Raw genomic sequence first — 18,600 nt, 5'->3', positions numbered from 1 at the left:
GATATACAATTATGTACTGGGGCTTTGGGGAGGAAAAAAAAAGAGGAAGATTGGCAACAGAAGTTAGCTCAGGGCCAATCTTCCTCACAAAAAAAAAAAAAAAAGAAAGAAAAGAAAGAAAAAACCCCACAAGATTTGGGTTCAAATTATATCTTTAAAGAAAAAAATAAAGCTTAGGATTCCAAAGAATAGATCTAAATAAGAAGTGATTTTCAACCGAGTGTTTTTGGTTTCTGCCCAAGTTTACATCAGATATTACCTGCCAGCAAAATCTCTTTTATTGAATTTTCACTATGTCTGCACAAATGAAAAGCTTTTCCGCATCACACCCTATCCTAGTAAGAAGAAATAAAAAGAGGTTGAGCATTCCCCAGACATTGCTTCTTCCCCAGAGAAGATGTCTTGCTCCCATTTTTAAAATATGTGATATATTCAACAGTGATAACACCCAATTACATGTGGGTCACTGAGCAGTGTGGCAGCTCTATTCTTTAACAGAAGTGTTATAAAGTAAGGCACATATCCCCTTTCTCATGACATAGTGTGATACAGCAAGACTTCATAGAATGTCTCGTGCTGTCCTCTCTTCTTCTTCAACATATATCCCTTGGAAATGGAACAGCCCTAGCCAAGCTTTGTGGTACCATGCTCTCCTAATGATGTCAAGTTCATGTTCTTTCCAGATGAAGGAAGGGTTAATGGGTGAGAAAAGACCAAAGATTGCCTGCTGGCCTTCAAGGGTCCCTGACATACCGATGCCCATAACTGTCTTGAATGATCAAAGCAGAATATTCTAACAGCAGAAAGTTATACTCTACTCGTCACTGCTCAGACTCATCTAGAGTATTGGGTTAAACTGTAGTCCTGCTCTTTAAGGGAGATATCAATGAAGATGAAATCTATGTTTCTGAGTGCAGGCTTCAAGTCACAGGAAGTAAACCAGCCCTTCATTTTGTGTGTTTTTCACATGAAGACTGCATACATTATGGTTTTGTTTCTAATTCTCCTTTGAGATGAATATAGGAAAATAACTAAAGTAAATTCTTACTTCTCCAAGGCTAGTCGGGATACCCTGATTTCCCTTGAGGTTAACAGTTGACTTTAATTGTAATATATATATATATATATTATCATATGTATCTCCCTGTATGTGTGTGTGTGTATATATATATATATATATATATATATATATATATATTAGGAGAAACCAAAATCAAGATTCTTATAGATTAAATCAAGTTCTCATAGATTATACTTTAGTTCAATAAGAATAAAATGAACGTTAACAAGAAAGTACCCAAGTGCATTGACGAGTCCAACCATCAGTGAGCTCTCAGATCAAGGTTTCTGGTGAGTAGGTTCCTCCTCTGGGACACTCTTAGAGTTCTTGGCATGGGAGGATATTTTAGGGATGACAGACCCCATTTCACCATTTTCTCTACACCCTTTCCCTACTATACTCATGTCCTCATCATTCTCTCTTCCGTCCTGTGCCGTGCCTGGCTTCCTGACATTGCTGAACATTCTCTGCTGGGGTCTGCTGGCCTACAGCACTGTTTAGCGTTCTCAGTTCTGTTGCACAATCCTACTTCCACTTCACACCTACTGATCCGAAGTCTCCAGGGGTGGAGCCAATAAGTTAGTATGGAAAAGAAAGAAATCCTCCATAAATGATTCTGAAGCATAACCAGATTTAAGAATGACTGGCCTCAAACAGATTTGAATTTGAATCTTGCCTGAATGATATAAGCAAGTTAACTCTCTAATCCTTTAAAAAATAATAATAATAATACTTTATTCCTGGGTAACCTTTACTGAAAGCTTACTACACATTAAACAATATGCTAAGATATGTAGATTATCTCATTTCATTCATATAATAATGCTATAAAGTAGATATTATTATTCATCTATTTTACAGATAAACATACTGAGGCTTATTCAATTTATTAAAGTTGATAAGGTACCCAAAATTATACATCTGGTGACTAATGGAGCCAGGATACAAACCCAGGTAGTCTGAGTAAAGAATCTATCATGGTACCTGATACATGGTAAACAGGCCATGTAGCACTCCTCATCAATGGCATCCTATAATCATTATCCTTATCATCATAGCCGTAGGAGTTCATAGCAAATGCTGATCCTCTCCTGGAGCCAGTAAACAACAAGGCAATGCCTCACACTCTTCTCCAGGTTTTTGGAGGGTAAGACATTGCCAAGTACTGGACGGAAAATACGTTCTTACTTTAGAGATCTCTACATCTTACGCACTGCTGGGGGAGTTTATAGGAAACCACAATCTCATTTCATAGCCCTGAAATTTAATATAGAAGGGAAGAAAAACTAGCTTCTCTTCCCAAGCAGAAAACCCCAGATAAATTTCATGAAAGTGGAAGGTAAGTTTTACTAGTGTCAGAAAGGCATTTCAGTACCCAGAAAACCTCCTTCTGTAACCATGGGGAACCAAGGAGGGTCTGGAGTGGTCTATAAGCTTCCTCAGACATGGGCAATGCAGACAGTTGAGCAGTGACACTTAAATTTCCCTGTCTAGGTCACTCGCGGAGGCTGCTTAAGTGGCCAGTTCTTTTTGTAGACTTCAACCTTGCAATTCCACTTTCTGGGTTTTCCCCCTACGCACTGATTTTTTTAAATGCTATTATTAACTTCAAGTCAGAAGGTAGGTATTAAAAAAATACAATGTTGGAAGGTTTTATTGCTTTAGAAATACATTTCACCATTTTACCTAACAAATTCCCCAATACTTAGCTTATCACATGTTGTGATAAGAATAAAGCACAGACGAAACAAACTTCAGTGGCACTATTTATTCTCAACATATAGAAAAGCAATGTTCATGAAACAGAAATATGACAGAGTTACCTGTCATGTTGCAGTAAACTTTCAGAGGCCCCAGAGGTCCGCTGCCATCAGGATCTATCCAGTAGTAGTTTGACGTCTGGCCTAGGTGTTTGTATGCTTCGCAGGAAGGCTCGTAGATAGCTGGAATGAAAGATCCTGCATGAGCACAGCACGAAACAGATGGCTCCCCCGATAAATGCCCCAGTAACACATCAAATGCTGGCAAACTGCTGTTTAGGAGTGTGTCCTCTTGTTGGAACGAGCATTCTTTTTCTTCACATTTAAATTCATGTTTTGGTTCTTACTCTATAAACATTTCCGATCTAATACATAAATATAGCAAATTCCTTCTATGGCTTTATAGTTGGAGAAAAGTCTAAAACAATCAACAAATTGTTAAATAAGTGTAATGTTTATTGCTTTGGGCTCATGCTCGCTGAAAAAAATATTTAATCTATAGTGATTTATAGACAGCACCTCCTCACTGTAAGGGATGTTAGTTTGAAAGGCCATAAATATTGCCTGCGTTGTTGGGCTATCAACTAAGTGATCAGAGAAAATCTCTCTTTCTCTCTCTCTCTCACACACACACTTTTTTGCATAGATAGTATAAATTTCCCGCAAATAGCATGGGATTTCAAATCTTCCTTTATCTCAGGGAAAAGGATGTCTTTCCTTCATTTTATTTGTTACAGGTGTTTTAATTACATCAAATCTAGTTTGTGTAGAAAGCTAAATCAATGTAATGAAATTAAGCATAGGTTCTTTTTCATTGTTTTCCTTTTTGTTCCCATGCTTCTGACACATTTGTTTTTTTCTCACAGAGACTGCACCTGTTTTCAGAAGTACAAAATGGACATTTACATATCTCCTTTGCAGTCAGAACTTCTAAAACACTATTGCAAAAATTTTTTTCAGGATTCTTTTTCTTTTTTTTTTTTGCCAGGAAAGATTTGCCTTGAGCTAACATCTGTTGCCAGTCCTCCTTTTTCTTCTTCTTCCCCAAAGCCCAAGTACACAGTTGCACATTGTAGTTGCAAGTCCCTCCAGTTCTTCTATGTGAGCTGCCACCACAACATGGCTACTGACAGACGAGTGCTATGGTTCCGCACCTGGAAAGGGAACCTGGACTACTGAAGTGGAGGGCCCCAAACTTTAACCATTAGGCCATCAGGGCTGTCTTGAGAAAGCTTTTTAAACAGCTCCACATTGACACCTATGATGAATTTGAAAGGTCTCTATCCAAAACGAACAACTATTTTTGGTAAAAATCTACCTATATGATATACAAGTAGTGGGGTCTTTTGGTAAAGTGCACTTGAATTCATACTCCTGTTGTCTGTTAAATTATTAAGGAGGAGGTCTGATTCTCAGCCTCCCCTTTCTTCCTTCCTCTTCCACGGTCTCTGTGCTTCCCTTTGGCTTTCCACGGTTTCCTCTCTCCAAAGATGTTAGACCTTAAATTCTGTTTCATTTCAACAGCAACACACTAAACTGAAACAATTCTAAAATTCTTTGATTTACTTAATCCTGCTTTCCTCCCCTCCTTCTGTCTTTCCTCCTTCACAGAGTTATTGAGTACCTATGAAACGTTGAGCAGTGGATTAGGCAACAGGAATGCAGCTGTGAACAACACAGTTTAGGGACCTTTGGAGGAGGGTTTGTTCACTCACTATTTGGGTACTGCTCAAGCACAAAGTGCTATTGGAAGAGGAGGTGGCTGCTCTATTAACTTTTGACAATCTCTCTCCAGATTACTACAATTTTTGTGTATAGTTCAAAATCATCCAGAGTATCAGATTCAAATTCGAAAGTTTTTTTCTTAGTCCCTTCAGCCAATCTGCCATTAACACCTTTTAACTTTCTCTTCTAATATTTAATAATGAGTCATTCTTTTTTCCCTCTGTCAACACCCCAGTCATCCTTATCATCTTGGATTTGGTTTACAAAAATTGCCCTATTTATTGGCTGTCGTACCAAAATATCTGTTCACTTCCCACCAAATTATGCTTTTTTATTCAATGTTAGTCTAGTCATAAAACATTACTTTCATTATGTTCAAAAATGTGTAATGGTTCTTTAGTATCTATGATATTCTATCCCAGATCACCATCTATGCACGCTAGACCTTCCATAATCCTAACAGATCTCTCTGGACTTTAGCAATTTGCCAACATGAGCCCTGAGTCTGGTCACATGAATCTGACACAGGAGCTTGCTCTCCTGAACTGGGGTTGCCTTTATCTGGAATGTACTGTAAGCCTCTTTCTCCATCCATAAACCCTCTTGATCAGAGTGAACTGCTAAGGAGAAGTGGTGAGAAACTGGGCTCTGCAGTCCAGATTTGACTTGAAATTCTGGCCCCAGAAAGCACTATTTATATAACATTGGGAAAGTTACTCAACTTCATTTGACTTGTCTGGAAAATAGCAATCACAGGTATATTATAATGGTGTTATGTTATGAGAATTGGAGGAAATAATCAACATCAATTGCTTAAAACTGCATGTGTCGGACCCACAGTAAACATTTAATAGGTAGGGTTTTACGATTAATATAATAATTAATATTTAGGCCCCCCTCACATGGCTCCTTTCTTAAGAAGAGCTTCCCTGGTCTACCTGTCTATCTTTCTGAACAGTCCAGGGCCTTCACCACTCATCTTGTGTACTATAATACTTGACTATAGTCAATTTAGGATTTGGTTGACTGCCGTTAATTGAATTTCATATATCAAAATTTTATTTCCCAGTAAGATTGTGAATTATCTTGAGGGCAGGGTCTAGAAAATGTGTTTTTCTTCCCTACTGCATATAATCTAACATGGTAGATGTTTAAGAAAAGCTGTCAGAACGGAACTTAAAATGTACCTATTCTTCATTCTATTCTGATTTTGATGAGTGAATGATTGGGTGGCTAACCAGCAGAGGCATCGAACATGAAAGCATGATTGGATGGTGAGAGGGGTAGGTAATGACTCCGTTTCTAAGCAAGCATATAGGCATTTAAAGAGGGCTAGAGACCTTAACCCAAGTAATTGACTAAGAGTAGATATTGAAGGCAGGTGGATGAGGGAAATATGGGTAAGCAAGAAGTTCTCTTTTTCTTCAAAGTGTGACAATTATTCTGTTTGTCTTTAACCTACGGCAGGCCTACTAGCTGCTTTGGCCTCAGCAACACAAATGGAAAACCAAATACTTTAGTCCAAACTTTACCATGTGTGAAAATCACCTGGAGAGCTTGTTAAAACAGGGATTCCCAGGCCTCACCCCGAAGATTCTGACTCAGTAGAGAATTTGCCCTTCTAACAAGCTCCCAAGTGATGCCGATGCTGCAGGTCCTGCCTGCATTTTGAGAAGCACGGCTCTAATCCAGAAAAAAGGTTAACACAAGAAGGGTGCACTAATTCTTTATTTCTCCCTAAATATAAATAGGAAAAATACGTCACTGAAAGGCAACGCAGTAAAATTTTAAATAAAATAAGACTAGAATGCCAACTCACTTCATTCAAAATAGTAAAAACGGAATGGGATATAAAACTCCAAATAAAAGTACATCTAAAGAAATATACTTGGATGAATGTACAGAAAAATATTTGGAAAGAAATACACCAAAACAGTAACAGTTGTTATCTTTGAGTAGTAAGATTAAGGAAGATTTAAAACATTTCTTCTATTTCTGTGTTTTCACATTATTTTATAACGTGCACAAGCTATGTCATCGTTGAAAATACACTTACAAAATGCATATCTGGAATAATGGCACTGAGGTAAAATGGCGAGGACAGCTGTAATACAGTAAAATTAATTGCATTAGTTTTATAACTGAGTAAGAAATTAAGAGATTTTTGTTCAAACCTCCTTTCTGTCATCCACTACCTGGAAACTGCTCTTAACTTTTAGGTTTCTCAACTGTAAAATGAAGGCAATAATACGTCCTTCACCAAGTTATTGTGAAGATTAAATGAAATTGCATACTTTGTAAACTAAAAAGCATTGAGCATATTGAAATTTTAATGCAGAGAATGAGGTAACCAAAATATTTTCCCCGCATTCCTCAGCCAGTTAGCTCTGTACCTAGTGAAGTCCTGGCTGAGTTGCACAGTTTGTGAACATCAAGCCTGAGGAGATGACAGAGCACGAGGGGCTAAGGCAGCAGCCACTGACGAAAGAGAAGGATCTGAGCCAGCGTCAATAATCGAGTTTTGTGAGTAGACTGCAGAAGAACAGAAAGGTAATTGGACTGATGGCAAAATAAATAGACTCATCAAGTCCATTGATTTATTGGAAAAGTAATTTTTCTCTGTTGCAACTCCTAGTCCCAAATAAAATTTCCCGTAGTATACTATATATTCTTAAATATATCTCAGATGTTCAGAAATATTACTATTGAACACCTCAGACTGAATTTCATAACGTAAAAATCCAGAAAGTGACAAGTCTTAAATATCTTACTCATTTTCATTAAAGAATAAATGCTGTCTGTTTGTTATCACATTAGGTACAACGGAAAATGACAAAATACTACTGTATTAGTTTCATATGCCTGCTATAACAAATAACCAAATTTTCAGTGGATTAAAACAACACAAATTTATTATCTTACATTTCTGGAGATCAGCAGGTTGAAATGGATTTCACTGGGCTAAATTTAAGGTGTTGGTAGGGCTGTGTTCCTTCTGAACACTCTAGGGCAGAATCCCTTTCTTGCCTTTGCTAGCTTTCAGAGTTCACTCGCATCCTTGGTTCATCATCCCATGTCTCCATCTTTGAAGCCATCTGTGACTGGTGGAGTCTTTCTCACACTCCACTTCGATTCTCTGCTTTCCTTGTCACCTCTCTCTATTTTAAGGAGAGTCATGATTACATCAGACCTACCCAGATAATCGAGGATAATCTCTTTACTTGAAGGTCCTTAACTTAACTAAAAAGTCTCTTTGCCATATAACATAACATATTCACAGTTTCCATGGGTGGTCAGAACATAGACGAATTTGGACGGAGGGATTATTCTGCCTATCACACCTCTACAAAAATAATATGATTGCTCTACTTAAAGAACAAATTTTATTAAGCACCTAATGTATTCCCAGGATTCTTGATTAACAAAAGATGCCAACTCACAGGCAGAGGGAAGAGCAAAGGGTTTAAGAGCAAAGATGTGCAACAGGCCTAATGTGCTGGAAATAAAGCGAGGGCAGAACATAAAGGAGGAGCTAGCTACTCCCAAGGAGAAGGAGAACTCTCAACAGTATGAACTGGTGCAGAAAACAGGAACAGAACGAGGGTAGGGAAAATGGCAATACATTTGGCGAGCAGATTTGGGTGACTTTTTAAATATTTCAGGGTGGTGGTGTTTGTAGAAACCAGATTATAAGGAAAGGAACTCATCAGTGGAATTGGGTGGTGACGGCGCTATTACAGGAGTTTGAACCATGAAAGGAAAAAATAGAATAAAAATTGATAGAGATTGCTAAGTTCAAGTGTGGGAGTTTTTATTAGGATGTGTGAGACGGAGTCAATTTTTGTTTAATACGGTATTTCTGATTATCAAAAGAATTGTTACTCTTTAATGAACTCTGAAAAAGTTGTAAATAATAAAAAAAGAAAAGATAACCTCTTGTTTTCCTGCCTCCAGTAGTAAATTTGGGGGAGCTTGTATTTCATTCTCTTTTTGAATGCCAGCCCCTCTTACCGCCTTTCCAGACCACCTTCAAGGGAATGAGAAGTTAGTGTAAACTATTGGAATCCAGGACATATAATGGCCACGTTGCCTTAGGGTTGTCAGGGACTCGAGACCCATCTTACTCTCTGCCGCCACAAAATAAGTGCTAAATTCAAATTCCCAAGAACCTAAAAGTGACAACTCTGCCTGTGAACGCATCTGTATCTGCACCGGCTAGACTCTGATTTAAAACCAAACAGGAAGAAAAGACAGTATCTTATTTGATTGGCAAAAAAAAAAAAAAAAAAGCTTTTCATTATTGTTTTATTTGTATTTTTTAACAGTTGGAAAATTTATTTTCAAATATACATTGGGGAGTTTCTTTTAATCTTTTGTGAGGTGTAAAGTTATGGATTTGCTCACTTATTTATTGTGAGCATTTTTATATTGACTTAAATTGGTTATAATATAAATCAAGACTAAGATCTATGTTTTTGTAATATTTGTCTTCCTTGTTTTTTGCCTTATAACCCTGAATATGTAGTTTTTGATGTATAAACATATTTTATGCTATCCAAATTATTAAAATTTTCTATTTAAAAATTGTTTTCATAGTTCTTAAGTGTATATTATTATCCTCTGTTTAGTGATTTGACACTAAAGGCCTTGAATACCATGCTAAGGAGTCTGTATTTATTTTGTAATGATAGGATAAAGAGTATAAAGTAACATAGTGACATTATTAGTTTTGTGTTTAAGAAATATCTCTTGGCAGCTGTGTAAACAATAGGCTATAAAAAGCTAATATCAACTAGAAGACTATTGTAAGGGGTCATGGAAGATAGGATGGAGTTATAAGACATGACTCAGATAGAACAAAGGATTAAGATATAAAGGCAGGTCCCTGGGAACGGAGGGGGAAAAAACAGATCTGTGATTCTGTATCATGGCTTCAATTTTCACATACTCATTGATGATTCAAAAAGGAAACGGATATGAATTGGAAAGTGTCCCCCAAGAGATGCTGAAGTTCTAACCCCTAGTACCTGAGACAGCGTCCTCAGCCGGAAATAAGGTATTTAGAGACGATTAAGATGAAGTCAGTAGGGGAGGCCTTAATCCAACTTGATTTGTGTCCTTATAAAAAGGGGACTTTTGGACACAGAAACAGATGCCTACCAAGGGACGACCCTATAAAGACTCACGGAAAAGGCCAATTACAAGCTAAACAACACCTGAGGCTACCAGACGCTGGTAGGGGAGTACGGAACAGATTCTCCCTCTCAGGCCTCAGAAGGAACCAACCCTGCAGATACCTTGATTTTGCATTTCCAGCCTCTAAAACTGTGAGGCAATAAATTTCTGTTAAGTCACCCTGATTGTGGCACTTTGTGACAGCAGTCCTAGGAAACTAATACAGACCTATAGCTGACAATTGACGGGGCCAAGCTCTCCTCCCCCGACCTCTGAGCTTTTCCAACATTCTTTTTTCTAAATTATTTTGTTAAGATCATATTTGTTTATAACCTTGTATAAATTTCAGGTGTATATTAGTATATTTCAGCTTCTGTATAGACTGCATTGTGTACACCCCCAATCGTCTAGTTTTTATCCATCACCATATATATGTGCCCCTTTACCTCTTCCACTCTTCACCCAACCCCTTCCCCTCTGGTAACCACCAATCTCTTCTCCTTATATGTGTTTGTTTGTTTATCTTCCACATGATTGAAATCATACAGTATTTGTCTGTCACCCGTCAGAATGGCTATGATTAACAAGACAAGAAATGACAAGTGTTGCAGAGGATGTGGAGAAATGGGAACTCTCAAACACTGCTAGTGGGAATGCAAACTGGTGCAGCCACTATAGAAAACAGCATGGAGATTTCTTAAACAATTAAGAATAGAACTACCATATGATCCAGCTATTCCACTTCTGGGTACTTATCCAAAGAACGTGAAATCATTAATTCAAAAAGATACACGCACTCCTATGTTCATGGCAACATTATTCACAATACCCAACTTTCTTGTAGGTGATATGGAGGAGGACTCTCCACCATGTTCTGCTACTTTACTTTTAAGAGAGAAATATGTTCCTGATAAGATAGTTACTTTTGGTCCATGTGTGCAAGGTCTTATGCTGTATGCTCTGAACAGTACAAAGCAACAGCTCTCTAGAGCTCTGTTGATGCTGATGAGCTAAGGAAGGCTCTCCTGGCCCTTTTCTACACCTCATGCTTTGAGAGAGGTAATTAAGCATGTGTACATCCTTCCTATTATTACCTTCTAAAGCATACAAACTGCTAGAAGTGGCCATGGATGAAATGTGTTAGAAAATTAATCTCAAGTCAAAAATGAACACATGCAGAAAGATTATCTTTGGAACATCATAGCCTATTCCTGATTGCACCGAAAGGGAAAAGTTCAGGTCTAATGATTTGATATAAAATTGGAAAGAAGCATAAAATAAACTTTATAGTTCATTTGCTAATATATGCTGTAATGTGACATTTTGGGTATCAATAGTTTCTGAATGTCTTCACTTTCATGTCAGAGGGACCACATACTTACCACAGGCTTGCTATAGGGACCAAGTGACAAGATGTTAAAAAGGGAGGCTGGTTTCTGGAGACTCTATTCTTGAATTAATACAGAAGCCTTTTAATGGAAAACATGGATGTACCAGAAAAAGCAAAAGAGTAATTCTTAGCCCTTGAAAGGGGGTGGGGCATATTTGGGTTGGTGGTGTTCAGGATAGGATGGTCTCTGGGGCCTCTTTATTCTAATCTCTTTTAATCACTAAGCCACTTGCTGATCTAAAGCGTCTTTCAAAAATAAGCGTCCCTATTGGAAAGAGAGATTTCTCATTTGAAATGATGAAGTTGACTTTCTGATCTCAATCAGGCTCTAGTGATTTTGGTTGGAAAACTAGTTTTCCCAGACTCTCATTATTCCTGTTAAGGTAACTCCTGAGGATTGTGCCCAGCCACGCTGGAAATCCAGGGAGGCAGCAGTGGCCTTGAGACCTTCCCCTGCGAAAGCTCCTAATTCTAGGACTGTGCAATTATTTTTAATTAGCATAATGTAAGCCTCACAATACCTAAGTTCTCATTAACACTTGAATATTAACCTCATGTTTTCTGCCTCTTAGGATGTCGTTTTTAAAGCTTGACTGAATGCCCTGTGTAAATTACATTATTTCTCCTAGGAACTCTTGTCTCATTATTGGCACACAGCACCTGGTGGTGGTAGAGAGCGTGGGTTTAAAAAAAAGATATTCTGCATACTAATATTACGTCGTGATCTTTCCATGAATGTAATTTCTGTATGAGATGTTATTTGCTATCGTCCTCTAATGGCTGGGGTGAGAGTTTATAGACATCAACCAGCAGTGAAGTCCAATGGGCAGATGACCATGGGAACCATTAGTATTACCGTATACCTCAAATATAGGATCCCTGTGTACTTGAAGCAATGGCTATAACCTGATCACTTCTGGGCTCCTCATGCCAGTGGACCTTCAAGCAGAGAAAGCTGCCATGCTGGTAGGGGTAATTGAGCTTGATTATGGTGAGGCCATGGGGCTGCTGCTCCACATTGGGGATAGGGAGAAGTATGTCTGGAACCTTGGGGATTGAATGCAGTGTCTATTGGTGCTTCTGTGTTCGCTGTTAATGGTGAATGGGCGACTGTAGTATCCATGTCTGGTCAAGGGCAAGGTAAGTAAGGACATAGACACCTTGGAGATGAAAGTCTGGGTCACTACATCAGGAAAGCAACCAGCTGACATACTGGCTGAGGAGGAGGTGGAGGAAGCGATGAGTAATATCAACTATTGCTGTGGGTTCAGCTGTAACAATAGAGATTCTGGTTTATTCCACAAATCTTTTGTGTTGAGCCTTTGCAGAGATTGTTAGCAAGCACCTGAATATGACTTTGTGACAGACTGGACTTAATGGAAGGCATGAGTCAGTTTCAATTTTGGGCTGTATCAGACATCTCTTGTATATCACTCTATGTTCCCTTGGTCCTACCTCTTATTCCAGCTACTCCTGCAGTGACTAATCCTTTGAGGCTTTGACCAGCTATTCACAGATACAACATCTGCCAAGCTCCTCTGACTTCTTGCCCTGAGGTCTCACTGATGCTGCAGAGCAGGGATATGCACAGAAACCCACTTGGCACTCATGCATGCATACCCTAGAAATGTGGCAAATTCAACGCTCTTGGGGCCACCCTTGACCAAAGGGGAAAGGGAATCATTTTCATCCTTTTGTACTCCTGGGCAGAGAGTTCCACCACGTGTTTCATAAGGCTCCTCAAAATTCCCACTGGACTGAGCATCCATCTCACATAGCCATTGTCAAGTTGGTAACGCATGTTTGTATTGGTTTTTACTCTTTTCCCACATCCTGGCTTCACACAAGCACCAAGAGTTTATATTCCTAATGATCTAACTACAAGAAGCCTTTGTCAGACTTTGCTTTAAGGAGAACACAGACTAAGAAATTATAACCCGCAAATGTGCAATCTTCTTCTTTTAATCCCCCAAAGATGGTGTTACAGTAATTAAATAAGCAGTTTTAGTTATGGGCTTGTCCCTCAGTGTCCACCTTCCCAGAAGCTTGGCTTTCATGTGTTCCACACTCAGCACATCTGACATAATGGAGGCACTTGATAAATAGGTTTTTAATGAGTGAATAAATGAGTAATAGAAATCATTAAGAAGCACTATGGAACTTAATTCTGTCCTAAAAAAATTAGGGGTGACTTTCTTTCCTCTTTCTTGCTGATCTTTACCATGCCAACAGAATCATTTGAACATAATTATTCAGTTACACACAGTGGTAGAATTTTACAGTAATGTTCCCCAATGAATCATTCTTCCCTCAATCCACACTCCTGTATAGTCACTCACACTGATTCTGGGCCTGATCATGTGACTTGCTTTGGTAAAAGAGACATTCGCAAATGTGATACAAGCCTATACTTGCAAAGTTGGTGGTCATGTCTTCTCTTGCTTTTAAGTACACTCCTGCTACAATGTGCGGAAACCTAGGCTAGCTTACTGGAGATACATGACCCTGAGGAGAGAAGGACTAACCATCTGACTTGTGAGGGAGGCCATGATAGCCCATCCAGCCCCAGGCGAGCTGCCATTTGACTGCACCTGCATGAGCTCCCCCAGGGGAGACTGGCAAAAGAACTATCCAGTGGAGCTTCTCCCGAATTGCTAAACTGTTAGAATAATGGGCAGATGAAATTGCTGCTGTTTGAAGTCATTAAGTTTTAGGGAGGTTTGTTAGGCTGCAGTAGACACTGACAGAGACAACTCACACACTCAAAAATATGTTTTATTGTCTCTGATTGTTTTACCAGAATGGGATCATGCTATGTACATCCTAACTTATTCCACTATTGCCTGCCAATGGTGTTCATTTTGTTTCTAGTTTTTGCTAGTATCACCATACTGTAGTAAATATCACTGAAGTTTACTTGATTGCCAGTGGATAGATTTCTGGGTGAAGAGTTGGGGCTGATGGCATGAGGCACAGAAGGCATAGTGGTAAGGGCCCATGAGAGTTTTAAGGACCCAGGAAATATTTTAATCTTAATTTTTTTTTAAATTAGAAGAAAAAATGAATAGGATAATAATGAATCCAGTCTGGGTTATATTCATCTTTATATCAACACAGTCATAAAGTATATTTTATACACATTTACGTGTGTGTGTGTGTGTGTGTGTGTGTATTTTAGTACAGAAAAATGCCTACAAAGGCAAAAGTTCCTAGGGCCCATGAAAATGATACTGTGGCCCCGAAAGATGGCTTGCATTTTTTTTATTTGAATACATATTCCCATGTTGCTTTCTGAACGCCTGTAACAATTTCCATTTTTACCAGAAATGGATTAAGAGTATCCTTGTAACTTATTCATACCCACCAGTAGGTATCATCACTCTTAATTTTGGGACCCTCTGATGATGGTAACTCATTGCTACTTAATTTGCACTTCTCTCACTACCACGGAGGTTGAAATTCTTTCTGGAAGTTTACTGGCCATGTACATGTGCTCTTCTCTAGACCTCCAAGTTATCATTCTTTGCAAAGTTTCTATTTATATGAACTGTTTGTATCTGTCATAACTGTTGCAAACATTATTTGCCAATTGATTATTTGTCTGATGACATTATATGGTACATTCACCACTCACAAGTTTTGGAGTTTTATGTGTCCTAGATTGCCTGCCTTGGTCAAGATGTCACCCCAAAGCCTGTACATGTAATCTCCTAAATTTTCTCCTAGAATTTGCAACGTCTTATTTTCTTACATGTAAGTCTTCAATCCCTCTAAAATAAACATTAAATGGCATGAAGAATATTTAGAAATTATTTTTGTTTGAAACAGCTTCACATCTAAACTTTAAATAAATAATAATTATAATTGTTTCATTTACTTTCGTGGACCTGAAAAAGAAGACAGTATGCAGGACCGAATATAGAACAGGAAGAGAGGAGGTCGAGTAGCACCTTGGAGTTCTTTTCTAATGTAACAGGAGGGAATGGAGTTAAATCGTGTGTTTTTGGACCGGGTCTCGTGGAGTACTGAGGCTCAGGGGCTTCTGTGGAGACTTATATAAACCGGAGAGGGCTATTCCCCAAACAGAGAAGGTGTAAGCTTCATGCAAATTCTGACAATTACAAGTTTATCTTATGTATAAGATTTTGCCTATAATTCTATTTGAGGAGAAAAGCGTTTTGGAAAAGAAGTCTGAAAAATCCTGGATTAGATAATCTTTAGGTCTTTTGTTATTACATGATTTTAGAAAAGGAGGAGAATGTAAGAGGGGGAAAGAAGGCAAGTGGGGGGAAACTTCCATATTAATCTTCATAACAATGGTATAAGGTAGCTGTCATTATCCTCAGAGGCAGATCCAGGCTTTCTGGGGCCAGAAGATAATACATTTTGGAGGTTCTCTTTGAGAAAAGAGAAGACTCAGATACTAATGACAGTTTAGGGATGAATATGGGCAATGGGAGGCATTCCTAGACCAGGATGCCAGCAATAACGTAACAATATCTGGAAATGATCGCAGACCACACAAATAAAGTCGCTCAGCCCAAATTTACTGCATCCCCAACTCAACTTCCCCTCAGTCACACACCAAAAATGCCCGAGGCTCCTCCAAGGTTCCCCAACATACAGTGGAGGAAAGCTGGAGGGAAAAGAAGACAGCAGCTGCCGTAGCTCATTGTAGTTAAGACGTCTACCTTTGTACATCTTACGTGAACGTATGGCCGTGGGAATGTACCCTACACAACAAAGGGACTCTGAAGCGTGAGCTCTCCTAGCTTCTGAGTGAATTCCCTCTGATTTCCCCCAGTTTACAAAAGAACAAACTAAGGCTCAGAAAGATTAAGAATTTACCAACGTCACACAGCCTGTCAGTAGGTGGGAGCCAGGACTCCAACACTTGCTCTGCTTTCACAAGTTTGTGACTTCTGCGGTCCACCGCAAACTCCTACTGTCCTGTCTGCTTTTGGGGTGCTATTTACCTTAGAATAGTTCAAATGTCTCCCTGAACAAATTCTTCACGTAAAAAAAGAGAAGAAAAAAGGGGAAAGATATTTATCTACTTTAAATGGTGAAGTGTGTGATAGGTGGGAAAGCACTCAAATGATAAATGAGAGTTTAGATATTATAGTGTCGGGCTGTAGCCATTGTGCTAAGGAATTCTAATTAGACATCACTTGTGTGGTAAGGCTATTTCCAAAACCAACAGATCTGTGGGAAAAACAGCTCCATAGTAATTTTTTTGGTTTTTTTCACTGTTAGGATTTCAAAACACAGATGGAGCTAAGCTACATGAAATTCTGAAAAAGCTTTGTGAGGAGATGCTGTGAGGCTGGCTTTCATAGGCATGTTCATTATCAGGCCAAACTATGTGATCCTGCTTGGTTTTTCTATTACCCAGTCAGTTGCCAGATGATCTCATCTAATTAAGTGATGAAGTGAGATAACTTATATAGAGTATCTAGGATCATTCCGTTTCTTTTCCCTTGGCGAACACAGAAAGGCCAAACTCATTTTAACCATTAAACATAATATGGATAGGACAGAAAATATTCTTTTAAAAAGTTCTATGTATTCCAAGAGCAAATAGAAATATATTGAGTGTAACTAAAGTTTTGAATAATTCATGCTCTGCTCAACTTACCTTACTGCACACAATTGAAAATTGGCTATATTGATTTCTTGCCCAATATACAGTGAAACCTCATTTATCTGACATCATTTGGGAATGAGCTGTTCACAGAACTATAGAATTTTAGAGTTTGACAAGACCTTGGAGTCATCTAATCTATCTCCCTCATTGTAAATAATTATAATAATTATAAAAACAGCCACTTGAGCTCTTACTGTGCATCGTATTCTTTGTTGAGTGTTTTGCAAGCAAAATGCCATTTGTTTTTCTCAGTACTCCTATAAAGTATGTATTATTCTTTCCATTTTACAAATAAGGAAACTGAGGCTCAGAGAGATTAAAACAATTGAAGGCTACATAGCTTGAAAGTTATGGAGCCAGAATTGAATGTAGTCCATGGCCTCTGTTCTTAGCCATTATATGATGCTAGCTCTGAGTCAAATATGTCATATGTCTTACTCACCCAAAGTCACTCATTTTTTTAGTATCAATTACTAGACCAGAATTTGGGTCTCGTCACTATATTATCACATTCCCTCTATATCATACAGACTTCTGATATAACTGGATCTTTAACATAAATGAACTATTTTCCTTCCTTTAAGCACTAAAACTCATTTTACTTTAAACATTTTCAGTGAAAATCATTCCAAAAGTTATCGCACCGTTTTCCGCCTGCTTAACCATACTACATTAAATATAATTGCCATTTCTTGCTGACTCAGCCTTCATAACTACCTCCATCAATCACTGGATTATGCTGTAACAACATGATACCCTCACCAAATGATCCCAGAGAACTTTGTTTCATTGACTTGCTGCTTCTCCTTTCTATAAGCTGTGGATCCTTACTGTATTATTACTTGGGATATCATGCTGCTATTATGAAAATTCTAAGTGCACTTCTTGTCCAGACACACAAAATAAAATTACTTTTAATATGTTAGGGGTTGAGAAGCAATACAGGCAAGCCTGTTTATATTGGGTGTTTGAAAACGAAACAAAACAAATCTGATTGTAGGTTTAGAATCGTCTTCCTCTAGGAGGTATTAAGCTGCGTTCAGAGGGATAAAGTGGAGATGGCCAGGAGAGGCCAAGGAAAGGGCTGTAAAAGCAAAAGCAAAGCCATAGGATGTGCAAAGGCTCAGAGGCCACCCTGTGATGCTCTGCAGCGCCTGAAAGGCACTCAGAGCGACTGGAGTCCAGAGTTCAAGACGAGCAGTATGAGGAGTTGAGACTAGAGATGATCGGGGGCCAGGTCTTCCAAAAACAGCTGCTTTAACTTAAGGGCCCTGACTCAGTCAGAGTAAGGAGGAGTATTTGAAGGAGTTTAAAGAAGAAGGCAGTGATGGTCAAGTTGCACTGAGAATTCCCTTTGGCTTTGATAGGAAGATTGGAAGCAAGAGAGCAAACAGTGGAGTCAGGAAGACTAGTTATAAGGCCTTGGTATGGGTTTTTTTTAAAAGACGTTATTCATTTTTTTTTTTAAAGATTGGCACCTGAGCTAACATCTGTTGCCAATCTTCTTTTTCTTTCTTCTTATTTTCCCCAAAGCCCCCCAGTACATAGTTGTATATTCTAGTTGTGGGTCCTTCTGGTTGTGCTATGTGGGACACCGCCTCAGCGCGGCTTGATGAGTGGTGCCATGTCTGCGCCCAGGATCCGAACTGGTAAACCCTGGGCTGCCAAAGCAGAGAGTGTGAACTTAACCACTCGGCCACAGGGCAGGCCCCCATGGCATGGTTTTGAAATAAAAATTCTCTCAGTAGAAATCAGTATCCTCATTTCTATAATGAGAAGGGAGAAACGGACAATCCCTGAACTCTCCTCCAGCTCTAAAACTCTGTAATTCTGTGAGTCTCTG

The 18,600-nt window shown here is 38.7% G+C and overlaps 1 protein-coding gene across 1 annotated transcript in view; it reads right to left on the bottom strand.

Annotated features, from left to right (window-relative positions):
- Positions 1 to 18,600, bottom strand: part of CNTNAP2 (contactin associated protein 2) — a 1,870,188-nt gene that overhangs the window by 657,587 nt on the left and 1,194,001 nt on the right. Inside the window, exon 12 of the mRNA XM_014858430.3 lies at positions 2,884 to 3,003. Coding sequence (XP_014713916.1) covers positions 2,884 to 3,003 — 120 coding nt within the window. The remainder of the gene's footprint in view (positions 1 to 2,883; positions 3,004 to 18,600) is intronic.

This window comes from Equus asinus, chromosome 1 (assembly GCF_041296235.1).
Source record: "Equus asinus isolate D_3611 breed Donkey chromosome 1, EquAss-T2T_v2, whole genome shotgun sequence".
NCBI classification, from domain to species: Eukaryota; Metazoa; Chordata; class Mammalia; order Perissodactyla; family Equidae; genus Equus; species Equus asinus.
This window is presented reverse-complemented; position numbering and strand designations above follow the sequence as displayed.